The sequence below is a fragment of the Chrysemys picta genome, chromosome 9, assembly GCF_011386835.1.
Source record: "Chrysemys picta bellii isolate R12L10 chromosome 9, ASM1138683v2, whole genome shotgun sequence".
Taxonomy (NCBI): domain Eukaryota; kingdom Metazoa; phylum Chordata; order Testudines; family Emydidae; genus Chrysemys; species Chrysemys picta.
Window position 1 is genome coordinate 99718939 of NC_088799.1, and position 18467 is coordinate 99737405.

The 18467-nt window shown below is 46.8% G+C and overlaps 1 protein-coding gene across 2 annotated transcripts; it reads right to left on the bottom strand.

The window, feature by feature from the left end:
- Positions 1–1138: 1138 nt before the first annotated feature.
- Positions 1139–18215, bottom strand: LOC112058710 (pinopsin-like). Of its 2 annotated transcripts, none has more exons than XM_024099793.3 (4): positions 16689–18215; positions 13269–13600; positions 12134–12292; positions 1139–8933 (listed from the first exon to the last, which is right to left on the bottom strand). In XM_024099793.3, the coding sequence occupies exons 1-4, from the start codon at positions 17065–17067 to the stop codon at positions 8718–8720; spliced, it is 1086 nt and encodes a 361-aa protein (XP_023955561.2). In that variant the 5' UTR covers positions 17068–18215; the 3' UTR covers positions 1139–8717. The 2 variants fall into 2 exon arrangements, with proteins under 2 accessions (XP_023955561.2, XP_023955559.2); XM_024099791.3 differs by having other exon boundaries at positions 12056–12292; positions 16689–18214.
- Positions 18216–18467: the final 252 nt, after the last annotated feature.

Sequence of the window (18467 nt, forward strand, 5' to 3'; positions counted from 1 at the left end):
AATGCAGCTTGTTAACTATTTAATTGCTCGTGGAGGAAAGGACAGGGAGGGTCACAGATCTGCACAATTTACTGTGAGTGTTGTCTCCCTGGGAGCAAGCTGGGCAAAACTGTCCAGCCCACACATGGGTGTAAACTAGGGTGACCAGATGTCCCGACTTTATAAGGACAGTTCCGATATTTGGGGCTTTTTCTTATATAGAGGCCTATTACCCCCAACCCCCTGTCCCAGTTTTTCACACTTGCTACCTGGTCACCCTAGCAGCAAGGCAGAGAATGCGGGAGAGCTCTCCTCTCTGCACAACAATGTGGGACTTGGTCACAGTGGCAGCCCTGGGCCCAGGGAGCCGAAGAATTCAGAAGGCTACTTCCCTTGTCCAAAGGGGACAGGGAGAGGGCTGGGCTATGCCTCTGCTCTGCCCTGACTAGTGGAACTGATCCAAAGCCCTTGAAATCATTGGGCCATTGACTTCATGGGGTTATGGATCAGGCTTCATGTTCAGTGTGGAGCTGACACAGCATCCTCTCCAAGGATGGCAGAGCACAGCAGCCACACGCCCCCAAATCCAGTTCTCTTTGCTTAAGAACCGGTTTGGCCCCAACAGCACCTGCTTGCAGGATAAGTAATGTTGCAAAGCAAATGAACACCTTGCCCCAGTGGTAGCAACTCTCTTTAGATGGTGAGAAGGCCTTCAACCACGTGGAGCTGGGGAAGTATCTATTCAACTTTGGAGGCAGCACTGCCTTCTCTGAAGCGAATGGGAGCAGTGAGCAGTGGATTGGCTCGGACCTGGCCCAGAGTTTATTGGTTTCAATGAGATTATCATTTAACCGATTGGCAAGAATTTTAGCGGATGGGATTTTGTCACAGCCCTCTGGTTTACACAGAGGAAGTGGCAAGGACAGGCCCTTGAATCCACATCCTTCTGGCACTAAAACCTTTATTAGGCATATTCAGAGGTGACACTAACCCCAGCTCCCACGGAGTCCAGTGTGCCGCAGCTCCTCCCCTGCAGAGTTACTATGAGGGGAGTTCTACAGCATAGAAAACCAATGCCAGCGGGTGAAGTTCTCCCTATCATGTGAAGTAAATATAAGTCTTAGTTTATAAATAATGAAATACAAAGGAGAAGATGAGGTTAACACTGGATTTACTTTTATTAATATTAAAAAATCAACCAGCATTTGCAGCATTGGAAATAAAAAATAGAGAAAAAAGCTCTCAGTCCTTGTGCTATAAAACCAGCCTGCCACTGCAGGGAGGGCGACATCTCCAAAATTAAGTATCCATCACTGGATCCATTCCACACTTCCAACATTCAAAAGCAAAAGGGCATATGTGTCAAAGAAAGGAACAGCTGGAGACATTTAGAATTACATGGAGTTGTGATAATGACTTTGATACTACAAAGATGAGAAATAATATGTGTTTTCTAACTCAAAACCTGTGTTGTAATGTATACTGATGAACTCTGTGTAATAAACATATTATATACACACACACTCGGTTATATACACACAGGGATTCCTTTTCCCAGTTCTTTTTTTCCCTCTTCTTCTTTACATGTGCAACCTGTAAAAATCCAAGAGTTCTAAACTTAGAGGTGGTTTTTGATTCTGGTCTTTTGTTGACACACCACATTAATCAGGTGGTAAATGTCATAGCTGGCTCCTCCAAACTCCAACCCTGAATGTAGCAAAGGATTTGGTGAGGACTGCTAGAGAAGAGAACTGCATTTCCACATGCTGCCACCAGAATAACTCTTATTCCATTTATATCCTCAGAGCCAGGGGCTGCCTCTCTGATTTCTCTACAGCTGTAACTGATGGGTGCTAGGGCAGTCATGTTACTGGTTTAGTATCTCAGCATGCTGTGTTTCTATAGCCATCGACACCAGTCAGCAGGTGAGGGGCTTTAAGAGACACATCTATTCCTTATTCTAACCAGGAACTGGCCAAGGAAATGGGTTTATGGATCCAGATGAGAGTGAAAAGAGGGTCCAAACTCAAAGCCTAAAATGCATAAGGTGTTTGGGATGTGACTCAGAAGCAAAGCAATGCAGGCTCAGGCTTTTAGGACCTTGTGCTTAATTCCTTGCTCCTGCATAATTCTCCATGGAATTTTGCCAGAACAAGGAAGTCAAGTTTGGTCTAACCTATTTACCCTCTTATTTCCAGCCATCTCTACCAGCTGGTACATTACTGGAGGGTCGGGGAGGGGATGGGGAATGTCCTATGCCAGCGGGTGAATTTCACCCCTATTATATGAAGCAAATATATAAGGCTTAGCCTTAGACAAAGACTCCACCCCTTCCCCATCCATTTGCTGCCAGGGAATGGATGAAAAAGCCAAAACACAAGCACTGAGTTCTTCAGGGTTCCCAGATCTGCTGTGCAAGCAGTCGCCGAACAACCGGGCATGGGGATGAAGATGTCTTTTCTCCCATGCAGCTGGATTAGGTCAACATCTACCCCTTGGGTTCTTTCTGAGGAGACGAGCATGTCACCTACATTCTCACATTTTGGGCTGATCTAAAATATGACTGACTTACTGTAGTCAATGGGAATTTTGCCTGAGTCAAGACTGTAGGCTCGGGGGAGGGATAGCTCAGTGGTTTGAGCATTGGCCTACTAAACCTAGGGTTGTGAGTTCAACCCTTGAGGGGGCCACTTAGGGATCTGGGGTAAAAATCAGTACTTGGTCCTGCTAGTGAAGGCAGGGGGCTGGACTTGATGACCTTTCAAGGTCCCTTCCAGTTCTAGGAGATAGGATTTCTCCATTGATTTTTTTTTTTTTAAATAGACCGTACACTAACATCTGGTGGGCGTTCCTTCACCGCCGGTAATAAGGGCAGATTCTGCTAACAGGCAGGAAGTATATTTACTGATCTGATGGGTGTTGAAAAGTACAGTTAAAAGCAGAGGACACAATGAGGAGGCTAAAGACATGGTAACAGCCCTATCTGCACTAGCCTATTTATGCACAGGCTGTACCACAAATGCAGTATTTTATTAAGGTCTGAACCTCCTTAACAACACCCAGCTCCATCTGGGTCAAAATTACAAGGGTGAAAGGAATAACCCTTTGAATATATCTATCAATAATTTTCTTTTCTTTTTTCCCTACTGGCCTAACATTTCCGGGAGGGGTAGAGAACAGTGTGTTGCCAGACCCACAGCATTTAGAGTTTTGACTCCATTAATTTAAAATGAGTGTTAAAAAAGCATCAAACAATGCCAGAAGGCCCAGAACACAATGCTAAACTATTTACATAACACATCCACACCACGATGCATGTTTCATATGTGGAATTTAGTATTTAGTGCAATTGGACACAGCCATATGTGGGCTATATTGGCAGAGAGAAAGGAGGGTCAGGACAAAACTGGGAGGAAAGATCAAACCAGTATCTTAGATGCCTATATACAAATGCGAGAAGTATGGATAATAAGCAGGAAGAACTGGAAGTGCTAATAAATAAATACAACTATAACATTGTTGGCATCACTGAAACTTGGTGGGATAATACACATGATTGGAATGTTGGTGTGGATGGGTACAGCTTGCTCAGGAAGGATAGACAGGGGGAAAGGGAGGAGGTGTTGCCTTATATATTAAAAATGTACACACTTGGACTGAGGTAGAGATGGACATAGGAGATGGAAGTGTTGAGAGTCTCTGGGTTAGGCTAAAAGGAGTAAAAAACAAGGGTGATGTCATGCTAGGAGTCTACTACAGGCCACCTAACCAGGTGGAAGAGGTGGATGAGGCTTTTTTTAAACAACTAACAAAATCATCCGAAGCTCAAGATTTGGTGGTGATGGGGGACTTCAACTATCCGGATATATGTTGGGAAAATAACACAGCGGGACACAGACTATCCAACAAATTCTTGGACTGCATTGCAGACAACTTTTTATTTCAGAAGGTTGAAAAAGCTACTAGGGGGGAAGCTGTTCTAGACTTGATTTTAACAAATAGGTAGGAAATCGTTGAGAATTTGAAAGTAGAAGGCAGCTTGGGTGAAAGTGATCATGAAATCATAGAGTTTGCAATTCTAAGGAAGGGTCGAAGGGAGAACAGCAAAATAGAAACAATGGATTTCAGGAAGGCAGATTTTGGTAAGCTCAGAGAGCTGATAGGTAAGGTCCCATGGGAATCAAGACTGAGGGGAAAAACAACTGAGGAGAGTTGGCAGTTTTTCAAAGGGACACTATTAAGGGCCCAAAAGCAAGCTATTCCGCTGGTTAGGAAAGATAGAAAATGTGGCAAAAGACCACCTTGGCTTAACCACGAGATCTTGCATGATCTAAAAAATAAAAAGGAGTCATATAAAAAATGGAAACTAGGACAGATTACAAAGGATGAATATAGGCAAACAACACAGGAATACAGGGGCAAGATTAGAAAGGCAAAGGCACAAAATGAGCTCAAACTAGCTACAGGAATAAAGGGAAACAAGAAGACTTTTTATCAATACATTAGAAACAAGAGGAAGACCAAAGACAGGGTAGGCCCACTGCTTAGTGAAGAGGGAGAAACAGTAACAGGAAACTTGGAAATGGCAGAGATGCTTAATGACTTCTTTGTTTCGGTCTTCACTGAGAAGTCTGAAGGAATGCCTAACATAGTGAATGCTAATGGGAAGGGGGTAGGTTTAGCAGATAAAATAAAAAAAGAACAAGTTAAAAATCACTTAGAAAAGTTAGATGCCTGCAAGTCACCAGGGCCTGATGAAATGTATCCTAGAATACTCAAGGAGCTAATAGAGGAGGTATCTGAGCCTCTAGCTATTATCTTTGGAAAATCATAGGAGACTGGAGAGATTCCAGAAGACTGGAAAAGGGCAAATATAGTGCCCATCTATAAAAAAGGAAATAAAAACAACCCAGGAAACTACAGACCAGTTAGTTTAACTTCTGTGCCAGGGAAGATAATGGAGCAAGTAATTAAGGAAATCATCTGCAAACACTTGGAAGGTGGTAAGGTGATAGGGAACAGTCAGCATGGATTTGTAAAGAACAAATCATGTCAAACCAATCTGATAGCTTTCTTCGATAGGATAACAAGTCTTGTGGATAAGGGAGAAGCTGTGGATGTGGTATACCTAGACTTTAGTAAGGCATTTGATACGGTCTTGCATGATATTCTTATCGATAAACTAGGCAAATACAATTTAGATGGGGCTACTATAAGGTGGGTACATAACTGGCTGGATAACCGTACTCAGAGAGTTGTTATTAATGGTTCCCAATCCTGCTGGAAAGGCATAACGAGTGGGGTTCCTCAGGGGTCTGTTTTGGGACCGGCTCTGTTCAATATCTTCATTAACAACTTAGATATTGGCATAGAAAGTATGCTTATTAAGTTTGCAGATGATACCAAACTGGGAGGGATTGCAACTGCTTTGGAGGACAGGGTCATAATTCAAAATGATCTGGACAAATTGGAGAAATGGTTTGAGTTAAACAGGATGAAGTTTAACAAAGACAAATGCAAAGTGCTCCACTTAGGAAGAAAAAATCAGTTTCACACATACAGAATGGGAAGAGACTGTCTAAGAAGGAGTAGGGCAGAAAGGGATCTAGGGGTTATAGTGGACCACAAGCTAAATATGAGTCAACAGTGTGATGCTGTTGCAAAAAAAGCAAACATGATTCTGGGATGTATTAACAGATGTGTTGTGAGCAAGACATGAGAAGTCATTCTTCCGCTTACTCTGCTCTGGTTAGGCCTCAGCTGGAGTATTGTGTCCAGTTCTGGGCACCGCATTTCAGGAAAGATGTGGAGAAATTGGAGAGGGTCCAGAGAAGAGCAACAAGAATGATTAAAGGTCTTGAGAACATGATCTATGAAGGAAGGCTGAAAGAATTGGGTTTGTTTAGTTTGGAAAAGAGAAGACTGAGAGGGGACATGATAGCAGTTTTCAGGTATCTAAAAGGGTGTCATAAGGAGGAGGGAGAAAACTTGTTCACCTTAGCCTCTAAGGATAGAACAAGAAGCAATGGGCTTAAACTGCAGCAAGGGAGGTCTAGGTTCCTAACTGTCAGGATGATTAAACACTGGAATAAATTGCCTAGGGAGGTTATGGAATCTCCATCTCTGGAGATATTTAAGAGTAGGTTAGATAAATGTCTATCAGGGATGGTCTAGACAGTATTTGGTCCTGCCATGCGGGCAGGGGACTGGACTCGATGACCTCTCGAGGTCCCTTCCAGTCCTAGAATCTATGAATTTATGAATCAGCAATAGGATTGCTGTACTCTTTTCTCAGAACCTGCTTGTGGAGAGCAGCAGCAAGACTGCATTTTCTTTGGTTGCTTTCAGTCCCAAAGCTAAGCTGACAGCCCTCCATTGGCCAAGAATTTCTTGTTTAATTAGTACTAAATCATGAGAGAAATGGCACAAGCGTTAATTGCAGCTGGCTCAGGGAAAAGCCATGAGCATCCTGCTCTTAGCAACTGCAATGCCTATGCACTGTCCTGAGGGGTACGAAATAATGTCCCTCGCAGGGCTTGGTGTGCTAGGGTCAGTCTGGGTTATAGAGGGGTTAGGAGCCACACTGGGAATAGGAATAGGACAATGCTGGCTGTGTGTTTGTTACAAGGCGAGATAGCTCGGGCAGACAAAGTGGTGGGGCTAGCTGTCTGGAGGCATGACTGCCCATCCTCAGTGCTGGGGAAGGATAGCTGGTGTTCTGGGGTACCAGGCTGGACCTCTGCTCTACAGGGAGGGAAAGTAGAGTGGGATGGGTGGAGAGGACCCTAGGCGCTAACAGAGGGCAGGAAGCGAGAAGTCCAGCTGGATGAACTCTCCTTCATCTAGGCAAGATTGTACCTTATTCACAAACAGGAATGGGGGAGACAGAAGGACAATGTTACACGTGGAATGGGGAAATCTTTTACCAGAATAGTGAGTGTCTGGGACTTTATATAGCCTTTGCGGTTCTAACAGCAGCCTTGCTATCAGCTGGAATAGACCCTCTACAGTAGCTCACACACACAACTGGAGCCGGGGGAACAATAGTGGAACAAGTATCAGAGGGGTAACCATGTTAGTCTGGATCTGTAAAAAGTGACAAAGAGTCCTGTGGCACCTTATAGACTAACAGACGTATTGGAGCATGAGCTTTCGTGGGTGAATACCCACTTCGTCAGATGTGGGACAGTAATTTATTTAGCACTTCTCCCAAACAAAACTAAATGGGAAGGAAACAATGGCAATTTTAAGCTTATGTGGAATAAAGAGTGAAACTTTTCTGCTGATGTTCACCTTACTCCTGAGTTGGAACATCCTTTACTGCACCCACCTCCAAAAACATACAGGATCAGGTTTGACTGGAGGGCAATGCAAGCAGCCTTGGCATTTAGCGAGTGTCTACATTGGCAAGCCTTTGCTCAAATTTCCCCACCACAGTGACTGCCGCTTCAGCTCCAGCCATTGCAGCCCTAATACAGACTCCAGGTGGCCACAGAGCTACCTGACACAATGCTTTAAATGCCAGCAGCCGCACTGTCTTCTCTAGCACTCTCACTGTTGCTACCACCTGTGGAATTGTGCAGCTGGGAGCAATGGAAGGAAATGTTAGCAGAAAACTTTAGCATAGAGAGAGCCAGAGATGGTTAGCTCCTTAGGGCAGGTACTGTCCTGTATGCACAGGGGCCAAGCACACCATTGGCATTTTGACAATTAAGCTGTGCAAAATAATGCGAGACAAACCATTCTTTATTGTTTCCTAGATTTTAAAGCCAGAAGAGATCAGAGTAGCTTATCATAACACAGGCAATATCAGGCAGACTTCAGATCAGCATATTTCTTGACTGGCAAAGGAGGATACAAACATTAAACCAACAAAACAGCTTTTGAAGCTCTAACACACAAAGCTGGATGGTTCAATTAAGCAATTGGTGTCGTGGAGTCACAGTCATTTTGCTTAAAAACAATTTGCATTTCTGCATCGACACTAAGAATTGTGATTTGAGGGGCTGATAAGCCAGTGCTCGTGCAGCTCCCCATGTTAGGATTTCAAGCCTTGGGGTCTAGCATTTTTGTACATGTTCATGAACAAAATGTTGCTAGGTGAATAGAGACAAAAACACTAGAAATAAAGACAGATGGGGATTTTAGGAGCCTGTTTCTCACTCTGTGACTAGGTAGCATAGATAACACAGGTATTTCTCTCAGTTCACCATGCTGCAGTGTCACTGGCCCAGAAGAGGTATTTCCAGGAAAGATGATTTCAGTGCTAGTGAATCAGAGCTTCTGATGGCAATAACAGGTCATCTACCATTCCAGAAATGATATAGAAAAAACCATTACAGAACAACCATTACTTCAGAATTAAGAGGGTCACAAACATTTTGTTGATGTTTCTAGGTAGAAATGTTTCTTTGCCAGTAATGTTTGTATTACTGGCAAAGCTGAAATCTATTCCAGTAGCTTGCATACATGTGGTATTCTTAAATGTGTAAGATTTAGGGCATGCATGCTGAAGTGTGAAAGGCTGCTAGCTGACAATCTCCAAGCGTGATCTATATTGCATCTTATTCTTCTTGGCAGACATAAACCTAACATCATTGAGTAGTGAAAGTCCTATGGGCCTCGGTGATGTCTTCTATGTTCGTCCTATTGTTCATTTCTATTGGGAATTGGGACATTCTTTCATTGCTGGGCCAACATAGAGGTCGAATGGAGGGTTGTAAAAGCAGCTTTTTGATCTAGACTTTGTAATGAACCACAAGAGTCTTTTGGTTTTTTGAAGAGCATTGAGTGTTATTTTTGATTTGCCTTTCATCCGCTGGCGTTTGAGACAGGGGAATCTCTGTTATCCGGCCAGCTATCTCAAAGTTTTGGCGCTCTTTTGAATTGAGAATGTTTTCAGTACGCTGAGGGAACGGTCCACATTTTACTAAAGTGATAAAACACCTGTAGAACTAAAGAAGAAGAAAAACTGAAAAACTGAAATTCAGGAGAGCGTATGCTAAGAACATAGTCTCGAGCAGCCCCTTAAGGATCACATCACACAAACCTGAGAGAGGAAGAATAAACTTCATATTATTACTAACTCCCTGCACTTTATCCTGTGCATAATAAATCAGAGGAACTGGCCGAGAAGCCTGTTAATGTAACCCACTCGTCAATGTGTGTTACAGGTCCCACTCCATGCGACATCCACAGAGAACACAACTGTGCTACAGCCCCCACTTACATATCCCATCTTTTTAACTCAAGATGTAGAGCCCCATGATTTTAGCTCTGGACGTCCCCAGTTTAATCCCTACTGTCAGCCAATATGAGGGCCATCCCCTTTTTAATCACAGCTTTGCTACCAAATCAGATGACAGAATGTGGACTGTTTCAAAAGCAACCCCCTCCAGGGTGCAGGAGGTGATGGGGTAATGAAGCCGGCTATAAAAGGGAAGGCGGAGTCACTGTGGAGGAGCAGTATACCACCGCACACAATGGAAAACCAAATGCAGACCCCAAGACAATCCACCTCCCTACTAGAATTTTTCAACTTTGCTCATAGATATACAGCTTTAAAGATGGATTTCCCTTTATTTTGATTGATCTTCTGTTCAGACTTCACTATCAAGCTAGAGCTGAGCTCCACATGAAGCACAAGGACAGAATATAGGTTGCTTGTTTTTAGGATCTACTTCCTTCAAAAGGAACTCTTCATAAACATGGACTGAACAGACCCTAATGCATCCCATTCACTAGGCTTCTGACTCTGATGCAAGGGTTGAAGATCCCTTTCAAAAGAATCTCACCCCTCTTTTAACAGCAATCCCCGTGGTCTAGGAAATGTGGCAGGCTTTGGTTGAAGTATTACATATTTGACACAGATAGAGATGATAGCAACAAGAATGGGCCATTTGCTGAAGAAAAAGAAACCCACATACAAAACCACCCAAACCGAACTAAAACTGAAGAGGCCAGTTTACATTAGTAATAGAACCTCATCACTAACACTGAATTTAGGCTACAAGTCAGGATGACAGCTCAGAATTTGGTTGACCCTTGACCAGAACTTTGTTAATGTAATCAAAGAAGGTGCCTAAAGAAAGCCCTGTATGAAAGAGAACCTTGATGTAAGGACAAGAAGAGCCAGGGCTGGGAAACGTCACCATTCCAGAGAAGCACAAGTTACAAATCTATCACCGCCAACTTTTATCACTTTCAGTGTAACTGAACATTCGCCAAAACCCTCATGGCTTTCAATATTCTCATGGAATTGCTCCCTTCTACCTCTCTCTCTTGGTGTTCCCCTACAGCCCATCACATTCATCCCCATGTTAGCCATCTCTCTATTCCCTTCTTTATGATTCTTCCATTCTTTCCTTTCCTCAGATCACTGAGACACTTCCTCTCATGAAACTAAACTTGAATCTTCCTGTTGGTTTTAGCCTCTAATTTACTCTGGGCAATATTCAATACAGTGCATTCTTCCAACCCCACTCACTATAACTAGGATGTCAATATATATCCATGTAAGAGCACTGGGAGCTCAAGGGAAAATAATGCAAATTACCTTTCCTTAGATGGTAAGCTCTTCAGGGCATGGACTGGCCCTTCCTAAAAATTTTCATAGAATCATAGAATATCAGGGTTGAAAGGGACCTCAGGAGGTCATCTAGTCCAACCCCCTACTCAAAGCAGGACCAATCCCCAACTAAATCATCCCAGACAGGGCTTTGTCAAGCCTGACCTTAAAAATCTCTAAGGACGGACATTCCACCACCTCCCTAGGTAATCCATTCCAGTGCTTCACCGCCCTCCTAATGAATTTTTTTTCCCTAATATCCAACCTAAACCTCCCCCACTGCAACTTGAGACCATTATTCCTTGTTCTGTCATCTGCTACCACTGAGAACAGTCTAGATCAGGGGTGGGCAATGTTCGGCACACAACTCGCCAGGGTAAGCACCCTTGCAGCCGGGCCAGTTTTATTTACCTGCTGACGCGGCAGGTTCAGCTGATCGTGGCCCCCACTGGCCGCGGTTTGCCGTCCCGGGCCAATGGGGGCAGCGAGAAGCGGCGCGGGCGAGCGATGTGCTGGCCGTGGCTTCTCGCCGCCCCCATTGGCCTGGGACGGCGAACCGTGGCCAGTGGGGGCCGCAATCGGCCAAACCTGCTGCGTCAGCAGGTAAATAAAACTGGCCCGGCCCGCCAGGGTGCTTACCCTGGTGAGCCGCGTGCCAAACGTTGCCGACCCCTGGTCTAGATCCATCCTCTTTGGAATCCCCTTTCAGGTAGTTGAAAGCAGGATCAGGAAATCAGAAATGTGGCTTATTGCCTCCATTGCAACTCGCACGTCTAACTCGCAGGGCAACTGTGAATCAGGATTAGGGAGCTATAGACAAAGTGGAAATGGGAGGGACCATTCTATGGACCCTCTCCAAAAAAAAACTTAAAATAAGGACAGAAAGCTACTCCCCATCTGTAGTGGGAGAGCAAGTCAGCAACCCAAGGACATTATTAGCCTTCTCTTGGGTTACTTTTATTGACAAGAACTATTTTTTTTAACACCAGAGCACAGTTCAATAAGAAAATGCATTTACTGTGTGTGATGCAGGACAAGGCATATTAGTTACAGATTGTTAATACATAACTGCACTGCATGCATCACTATGAGAAGGGTGATGTCACAAATAGGGGACAAAGGGACTCCAGAACAAGTCACCACTGCAATTACGTCTTATCAAACAGAGCACACACAGAATGGGCACTGGCAGTGCAAGCTACCCCAAAGTGACCCCACCACTGTGCCCTACTTCCTAATGATCCCCTCCAGAGGAGTGAAAAGACGGACTATATGCCAACTCAGCTAAACCTTTGCTATTTTATCTGAAACTCACTTCTAAGGAAGCCCAGCTGTAAGACTGGGTGTTGTAATGGTCCACTAGAAAGGGACTGAGACGCCCCAACTCATTTCAGACAGGTCCCCATACAAAGTTGTTACGTATATTTTAACAATAGTACTTACTGATCGCCAATCTAATATGAAAGAGCAATTGTATTCCAGAATAAATAAACAAAGTGAACTTCTTACCTGTTTGTTCAAGAGCACACAGAGAACAGGATTAACAAATGTGCTAGTCTTCGCCAAAACGGATGGGACAATGCTTACTGTTGGAGTGATTATTCCTGGCTTGCCAAATGTTGCAATCAAAGATACTATCCCATATGGCATCCAACAGAGGAGGTAGCAGGTAACCATGGATACCACCATAAAAAGTATGTGGTGTTCCCTCTTCTGAACAGTTGTCATATTAAACCTAGAAACCTGCTAAAATAAAGTACTGTTTTATGAAACTCAGAAGTGGGGGGTTATTTCAGTCCTAAATTCAACAAGTTTATAGGTGCTGAAGGATTATGTGACACCTGCCAATGATTTTGTCACGTAACTATCCTGATGTTTGCAATGGCACAGCTGTTCTGTCACTAATATTCCTACTCATATGGGCAACATGAAATCTTTTGTATAAAAGAAGTCCGTTTATCTGTGCCATTTTTCCTTATCGCAGGGTGTAACAAGCTGAGAACATACACCTCTAAACTTAGCACAGAATACATGTCAACAGTGACCTCTACTGGAATAGGATAAGCCTGTTTTGATGTACAACAATGCAATCTACTAGGTCCTGTGAACAGCAAGGACCTGAGTCACCCAGAACCCAGGAGCACCTGGATACTGCAGCAAGAAATGTGTTAACTATATAATAATAGTCATTATCCTCACTTTCCATAATCTGGTAGATATTTGTTGCATTCTATACAGTCTTTATTGCTAGTTCTCCAACCTATGCTCCAGAGATACACAGCAGTTTCCCCGGCCAGTTAAACTGGATTTACAGCTGCATTGAGTCTAGGAGCAGATAGTGAATCTAGACCAATAGCTGCAAACCACAACTAAAGTAGATTGAGGCTGACTCAGACCAAGGGCTTTTTGGCGCAGGGATCACCTTTCTATTACATTTATTTACATAAAGGGGCGGGCCATTCCCTGATGGAGCCTCCCAGAACTACCACAATACATGCAGCATTTGGCATCACTCAGTGTCAAAACACCCATTGACTTCAGTGGGAGCTGGATCATAGCTCCCCACATATTGCTTTATGGCAGATTTCATTCCTGATAGGCAGACATGGGTATCACATGTCCTGCAACAGGCAGAACTCTAAGAATATCCCCATTCAGTACAGAGAAAAGAAGAATGCAGTTACAACCATCATATGTTAGAGCAGCGAGAGAAGATACTTACCATTTTGATTGCTCTCACTATTTTCCCATAACAATAGATCATTGTCAGAAGAGGCAATATAAGGCAGAAGATAAAGAGGCATATGATGTAAGAGATATTGTTAGGAGACCTGGAGTGCCACTCTACTGAGCAGGTGGTGCCCGGGCCTTCGGGACCGTAGCTGCTCCAACCAAACAAAGGAGGCAAAGTCCAAAACAAGGAGTAGAACCAAGAGCCTGCAATAAAGAGACAGGATTTCTGGTAGCTGGACACGTTCACTTTCATGCGCCTCCTGAGCACTGTGACATAGCGTTCGTATGAGAGGATGGAAAGGGAAATCAGAGAGACAATGCCTGCAAGGAAAGAGACGGGCTTGGTGTTAGTGAGTCAGAAAGATGAAAGGGGTTATTCCCAGGGAGCCAAGTCCTGCAGTCCTTACTCAGCCATGACTCCCACTGCAAGCACATGTCAACTCTTGCTGACTCTGGCCCTGCAGGATTCACCCCATGAGATTGTCAGTATAGGCTTTTCCAGATTCTCCCACTAGGAGAGAAACAAGCGCGCAGGGTAAGGATAGATGGAAAGTGCACAGTCTCTGACCAGGCAGCCAGTTGAACCCCTTGGGGCCGATCCTGATGCCCTTCCTCTCGTGAGTACTCCCTTCTCAGTGAAGGGAACAGCTGCAGGATCAGGCATTTGAAATGGTCGTGCAATAAGTCTGAGATTTTTAATTTCAAACAAATATCCTGCTGCAACAGCACAAAAAAAGCCAAAAAAACCCCATCAGAATGCCTGCAGTAAAATGCATCTGGATATAACAATATCAGTGCCAAGCTGCTCCTGACAGCACCACTTTCTGCTGATCACTTGTTTATTCCTGTTGACAGACCATGGGGCTGATCCTGCCTCCACAGAGGTCAATGTGAAACTCCCACTGACTACAGACCAGCGGTTCTCAAACTGTGGGTTGGGACCCCAAAGTAGGTCGCTGGCTTAAACTTGCTGGGGTCCGGAGCCAAAGCCCAAGCCCAAGCCCAAGCCCGAGGGCGTCAGCCCTGGGTGGCAGGGCTAAGGTTTCAGGCCCCCTGCCTGGGGCTGAAGCCCTCCAGCCTGGGGCAGTGAGTGGGGCTTTGGCTTTGCCCTGCCCACACCCGGGGTGGTGGGGAGTGGGTGGGCTCAAGCTTCAGTCCCCCCTCCTGGGGTCCTGTAGTAATTTTTGTTGTCAGAAGGTGGTTGCGGTGCAATGAAATTTGAGAACCCCTGCGGTAGACCATCATCTATATTGACCATCTCTGCATTGTTCCCATGTGTTTGTTTTAGCTATAAAATCCCAAATCTGTGTAACTCATAGCTACATTACTGGTCACAGTTATTATATCTTATCTATATGAGGAAATTGACCCAAATAGCTATTGCAGATAGCTCCCATGTGGATACTCTATTCCAGAATAAGTCGTTCTATTCCAGAATAATTGCTTTGCTTTGGAAGCACGCTAATTTTTCTGAAATAAAGTGATTTATTCCAGAATATAGTATCCCCTTGGGGAGCGACCACAAAACAGCCATTCTGGTCTATTTCCCCATGTAAACAAACCCTAAGTAAAGGGGGGGAAACCGTGCTAGCTTTGATACCACTAGGTGGTAGCTGTTAGCAAATGCTGCCATTTTAAATGCAGACCTCTTTCTGTAAGAGAGCTGGGTGGAGAAAAGCAATTCAGTTTCACAGAGGATTTTGATATTTGGTAGATGGCATGGAAGGACTCTTCCAACAGCTGGAGTGAATGTGAAGTATCAGGGAACTAGGTCAAAGGTGAGTGAGTCTGGGTGAAGTGATAAGGGCTAATGGGTGATTGCCTGGAGGAAAGGGGGCTGGAGTGCACAGGAGTGTGAGAGCCATGTGCTGGTCTCCCCTGTAGGCACTTATGCAATACAAATAAATATCAATAATAGTAAGTGTGATTGGCCTGTGAGCCAGTGATAACAGTAAATTACAGGCAGGAGAATCTGGTGCCCGCTTAGCCCTTCAGTTGTGCCCATAATCCATACTGACGTCAACTGACAGGATGAGTAGGCTCCAGTTGTATACATTTAGTCGAGGCGGCCCCAAAACTCCATGATCACCTAAAACTCAGAACATCTATAGATGACGTGTCTAGCAAAGCATTGCCGGGATAAGGGGGGAGGGGATACATGATAGAATTTTTTGTTAAAGCAAAGAGCATTCTTCCTGCTTGTTTCAAGTTCAAAAGGCGCAGGTCTTCAAACTTCCCAGAAACAACTCCTCTTTGAGCAAGACCAGGCATATGCAGTTTCATCCCATAAGGAACTCTACTGGGCAAGTGACAAATGAGCGGAAAGAGAGAGAGGGTTAGCATGATGGAGGTAGGGTTTCACACCTCTGCCACTGAACAATGCTGGAGACGTGCACAGAACTATGGCCTAACATGCAAGGATTTAAAAGAAACCTTTTAGACAATGCAAAAAGAACAGGAGTACTTGTGGCACCTTAGAGATTAACAAATTTATTAGAGCATAAGCTTTCGTGGACTACAGCCCACTTCTTCGGATGCATACAGAGTGGAATAAATATTTATTGCATCCGAAGAAGTGGGCTGTAGTCCACGAAAGCTTATGCTCTAATAAATTTGTTAGTCTCTAAAGTGCCACAAGTACTCCTGTTCTTTTTGCGGATACAGACTAACACGGCTGCTACTGTGAAACCTTTTAGACAATGATGGATTACTAAAACCCATAGCAACCAGACTCTTCTTTGGAAACCAACACACAGGGCACACTCAGCAACACCTGCCTTCGACTTCACCTTCTCCATCCCCAAACCACAGGCAAGCAAGGCAGTTTGTTCTCTGTTATTAATCAGACCCTCCACCAAACACTAGAGTCAACACTTCCACAGTTAGGTACCTTCAGTTTGTCTCCTACACCCATATGTAAAAGAGGCTTGATTTGCAGACGTGCTGAGTACTTACATACTACCCTGAACTTCACAGGAGTTGTGCATGCTGGGCATCTCTGAAAAATCAGCCCAAACTTTTATGTAGGTGCCTAATTATGGATTTAGGAGCCCAAATGTAGACACTCTTGTTTGAAAATCTTGGCCTAGAGAAGACAGAATAAACCAGCACTAGCAAGAGGGCCTAGTTGTCATGTCCTAACAGGACTTTGGCCTTTGGGGCCAGGTTTTCCAGTGGGTGTAAGCACACACCGCCTTCCCTGCCAGTCTGTATATTTCTGCTCCGGCTGCATGCAAGGTGGGGATCCTTACCCCCAGGAACCCGGGGCCTCTGTCCCTGTCAGCGCTACGCTGCCAGCGCCCTCAGCCCCGAGCCCGGGCACTGTCGTGCGGCTCCCCCTGCCCCTGTGGGCTGTGGCAGGGCGGTTTCCTCCCCTAGCTGCGAGGGGGAGCTGGGCAGCCGCACCTACCGAAGAGGGCGTTGGCGAAGCCGTACCACTTGCAGCCGGCCTGGCCCAGGAGCCAGCGGCCCCGCAGGCTGGCGGCCAGGCTGAAGGGGGTCCCGAAGATGCAGACCAGCAGGTCGCTGAGACTGATGTTCAGCAGGATCAGGTTAATGGGGGTCCGGATGGACTCGAACTTCAGGAAGATCAGCAGGACCAGCAGGTTGTTCAGGCAGCCCAGCACCAGGATGATGCCCAGACACACGGCCACCGCGCTGTGCCCCGTGCGCCCCAGGCCCCCCGCCGCCCAGGCCACCAGCGGCCCCTCCAAGCTCAGGTTGCCGGAACCCCCAGCCCAGCTGTGGTTAGTGAGGTTAAGGCTCCGCTCCGCCAGGACCAGCCTCATGTCTGTGGCGCTGCCTGCTCCCCCCTGCGCCCTTTTCCCTTGCGCGGGGGTCTGGTACAGCTGCGCCTTCTTCCCTCAGCGCCCTGCGCCCTTCTCCACTGCGCGGGGGTCTGGTACAGCTGCGCCTTCTTCCCTCAGCGCTCTGCGCCCTTCTCCCTTGCGCGGGGGTCTGGTACTGCTGCGTCCTCTTCCCTCAGCGCCCTGCGCCCTTTTCCCTTGCGCGGGGGTCTGATACAGCTGCGCCTTCTTCCCTCAGCGCCCTGCGCCCTTTTCCCTTGCGCGGGGGTCTGATACAGCTGCGTCCTCTTCCCCTAGCGCCCTGCGCCCATCTTCTCTGCGCCAAGGAAGGCTGCAGCTCACCACCTTGCCCCTTCTAGCCTACAAGGCAGTCAGGTACTGCTGCGCCCTGCGCGCTTCTGCCCAGCGCTGGGCATCTGACACCGCTGCGTCCTTCTCCCTTAGCACACGGCGCGCGTCGCCCAGCCCTTTTCTGCCCTAGGGCCTCAGTCAGAAAGGGTCCCCCGGCCACGCGTCTCCTCCAGCTCCTGGTGGGGAGACTGGACTTCTGCACCTTGCGCGCCTCTCCTCATCGCCTGCAGGGCCGAGATCGCTGCGCCCTTCCTTCTGCCCCAACCCCCCGGGAATGGAGGGGGGGTCCAAGACCTCTGCGCACCTCTCCCCTAGCGCCCAAGGGAAGAAGGGGATGCCCCGCGGCGCGGCGCCCTGCGCGCTTCTGCCTAGCACCCGGCTGAGATAGCAGGAGACCCAGCCCGGAGCTAGCGGGGCTGCGCGGCGGCGGCTGGCTCAGAAGTCCTAGGCGCTGGCTGCTTTATATCTTAGCGGGTGCTCGCTGCTGCCAAGACGCACCGTGGAAGCAGGCGGAGAAACTCCTCGGGGCGGGAATGGGGGCCCCTGTCTCCGGCCAGGGGGAGGCACAGAGCCCCGGCCCCCGGGGCACCCCGCCCTCAGAGAACTCCCCTGTCTCGCGGCAGGGACCTGCCGGGGCTGCCCTGGCGCAGCAGAGGATCTGGAGGGATTTCTCCCACCTCCCTGCGCGCAAGTGTCCATCGCTCCGGCCCCTGGGCTCAGGTGGCCCTCGGCCTCCGCCCTTCCCGGGCTCAAACGTCGGCAAAACAGAATAGCGATGAAAGGAGCCGCAAACACTGGAGCAATCCTGCCTGCTCGGACACATGCGGACTCCAGTCTGCGCTGCCAGGTGCTGGTATGGAGCGAGTGGAGCTTGGAGCCTTCAGCGGGCTTTCGCCGGCGGATGTGGGGTTCCTTGGGCGCTCTCCCCCGGGCGGGCGGGCAGGCGATCCGTGGGGCTTGAGACCCTAGCCTAGGAAATAGTTTCCCTGCCAGAGGGAAAGAGCTTAGCAACTTTACACACTCTGAGTCCA

Excerpts from the sequence above, each read along its gene's own strand:
- LOC112058710 (XM_024099791.3), bottom strand. The coding sequence starts at position 17,067 with ATGAGGCTGGTCCTGGCGGAGCGGAGCCTTAACCTCACTAACCACAGC. Across the intron at positions 13,601-16,688 it reads CTTCGCCAACGCCCTCTTCG|GCATTGTCTCTCTGATTTCC; the intron begins GTAGGTGCGGCT and ends CTTTCCTTGCAG. Across the intron at positions 12,293-13,268 it reads TAGTGAGAGCAATCAAAATG|CAGGTTTCTAGGTTTAATAT; the intron begins GTAAGTATCTTC and ends ACTTTATTTTAG.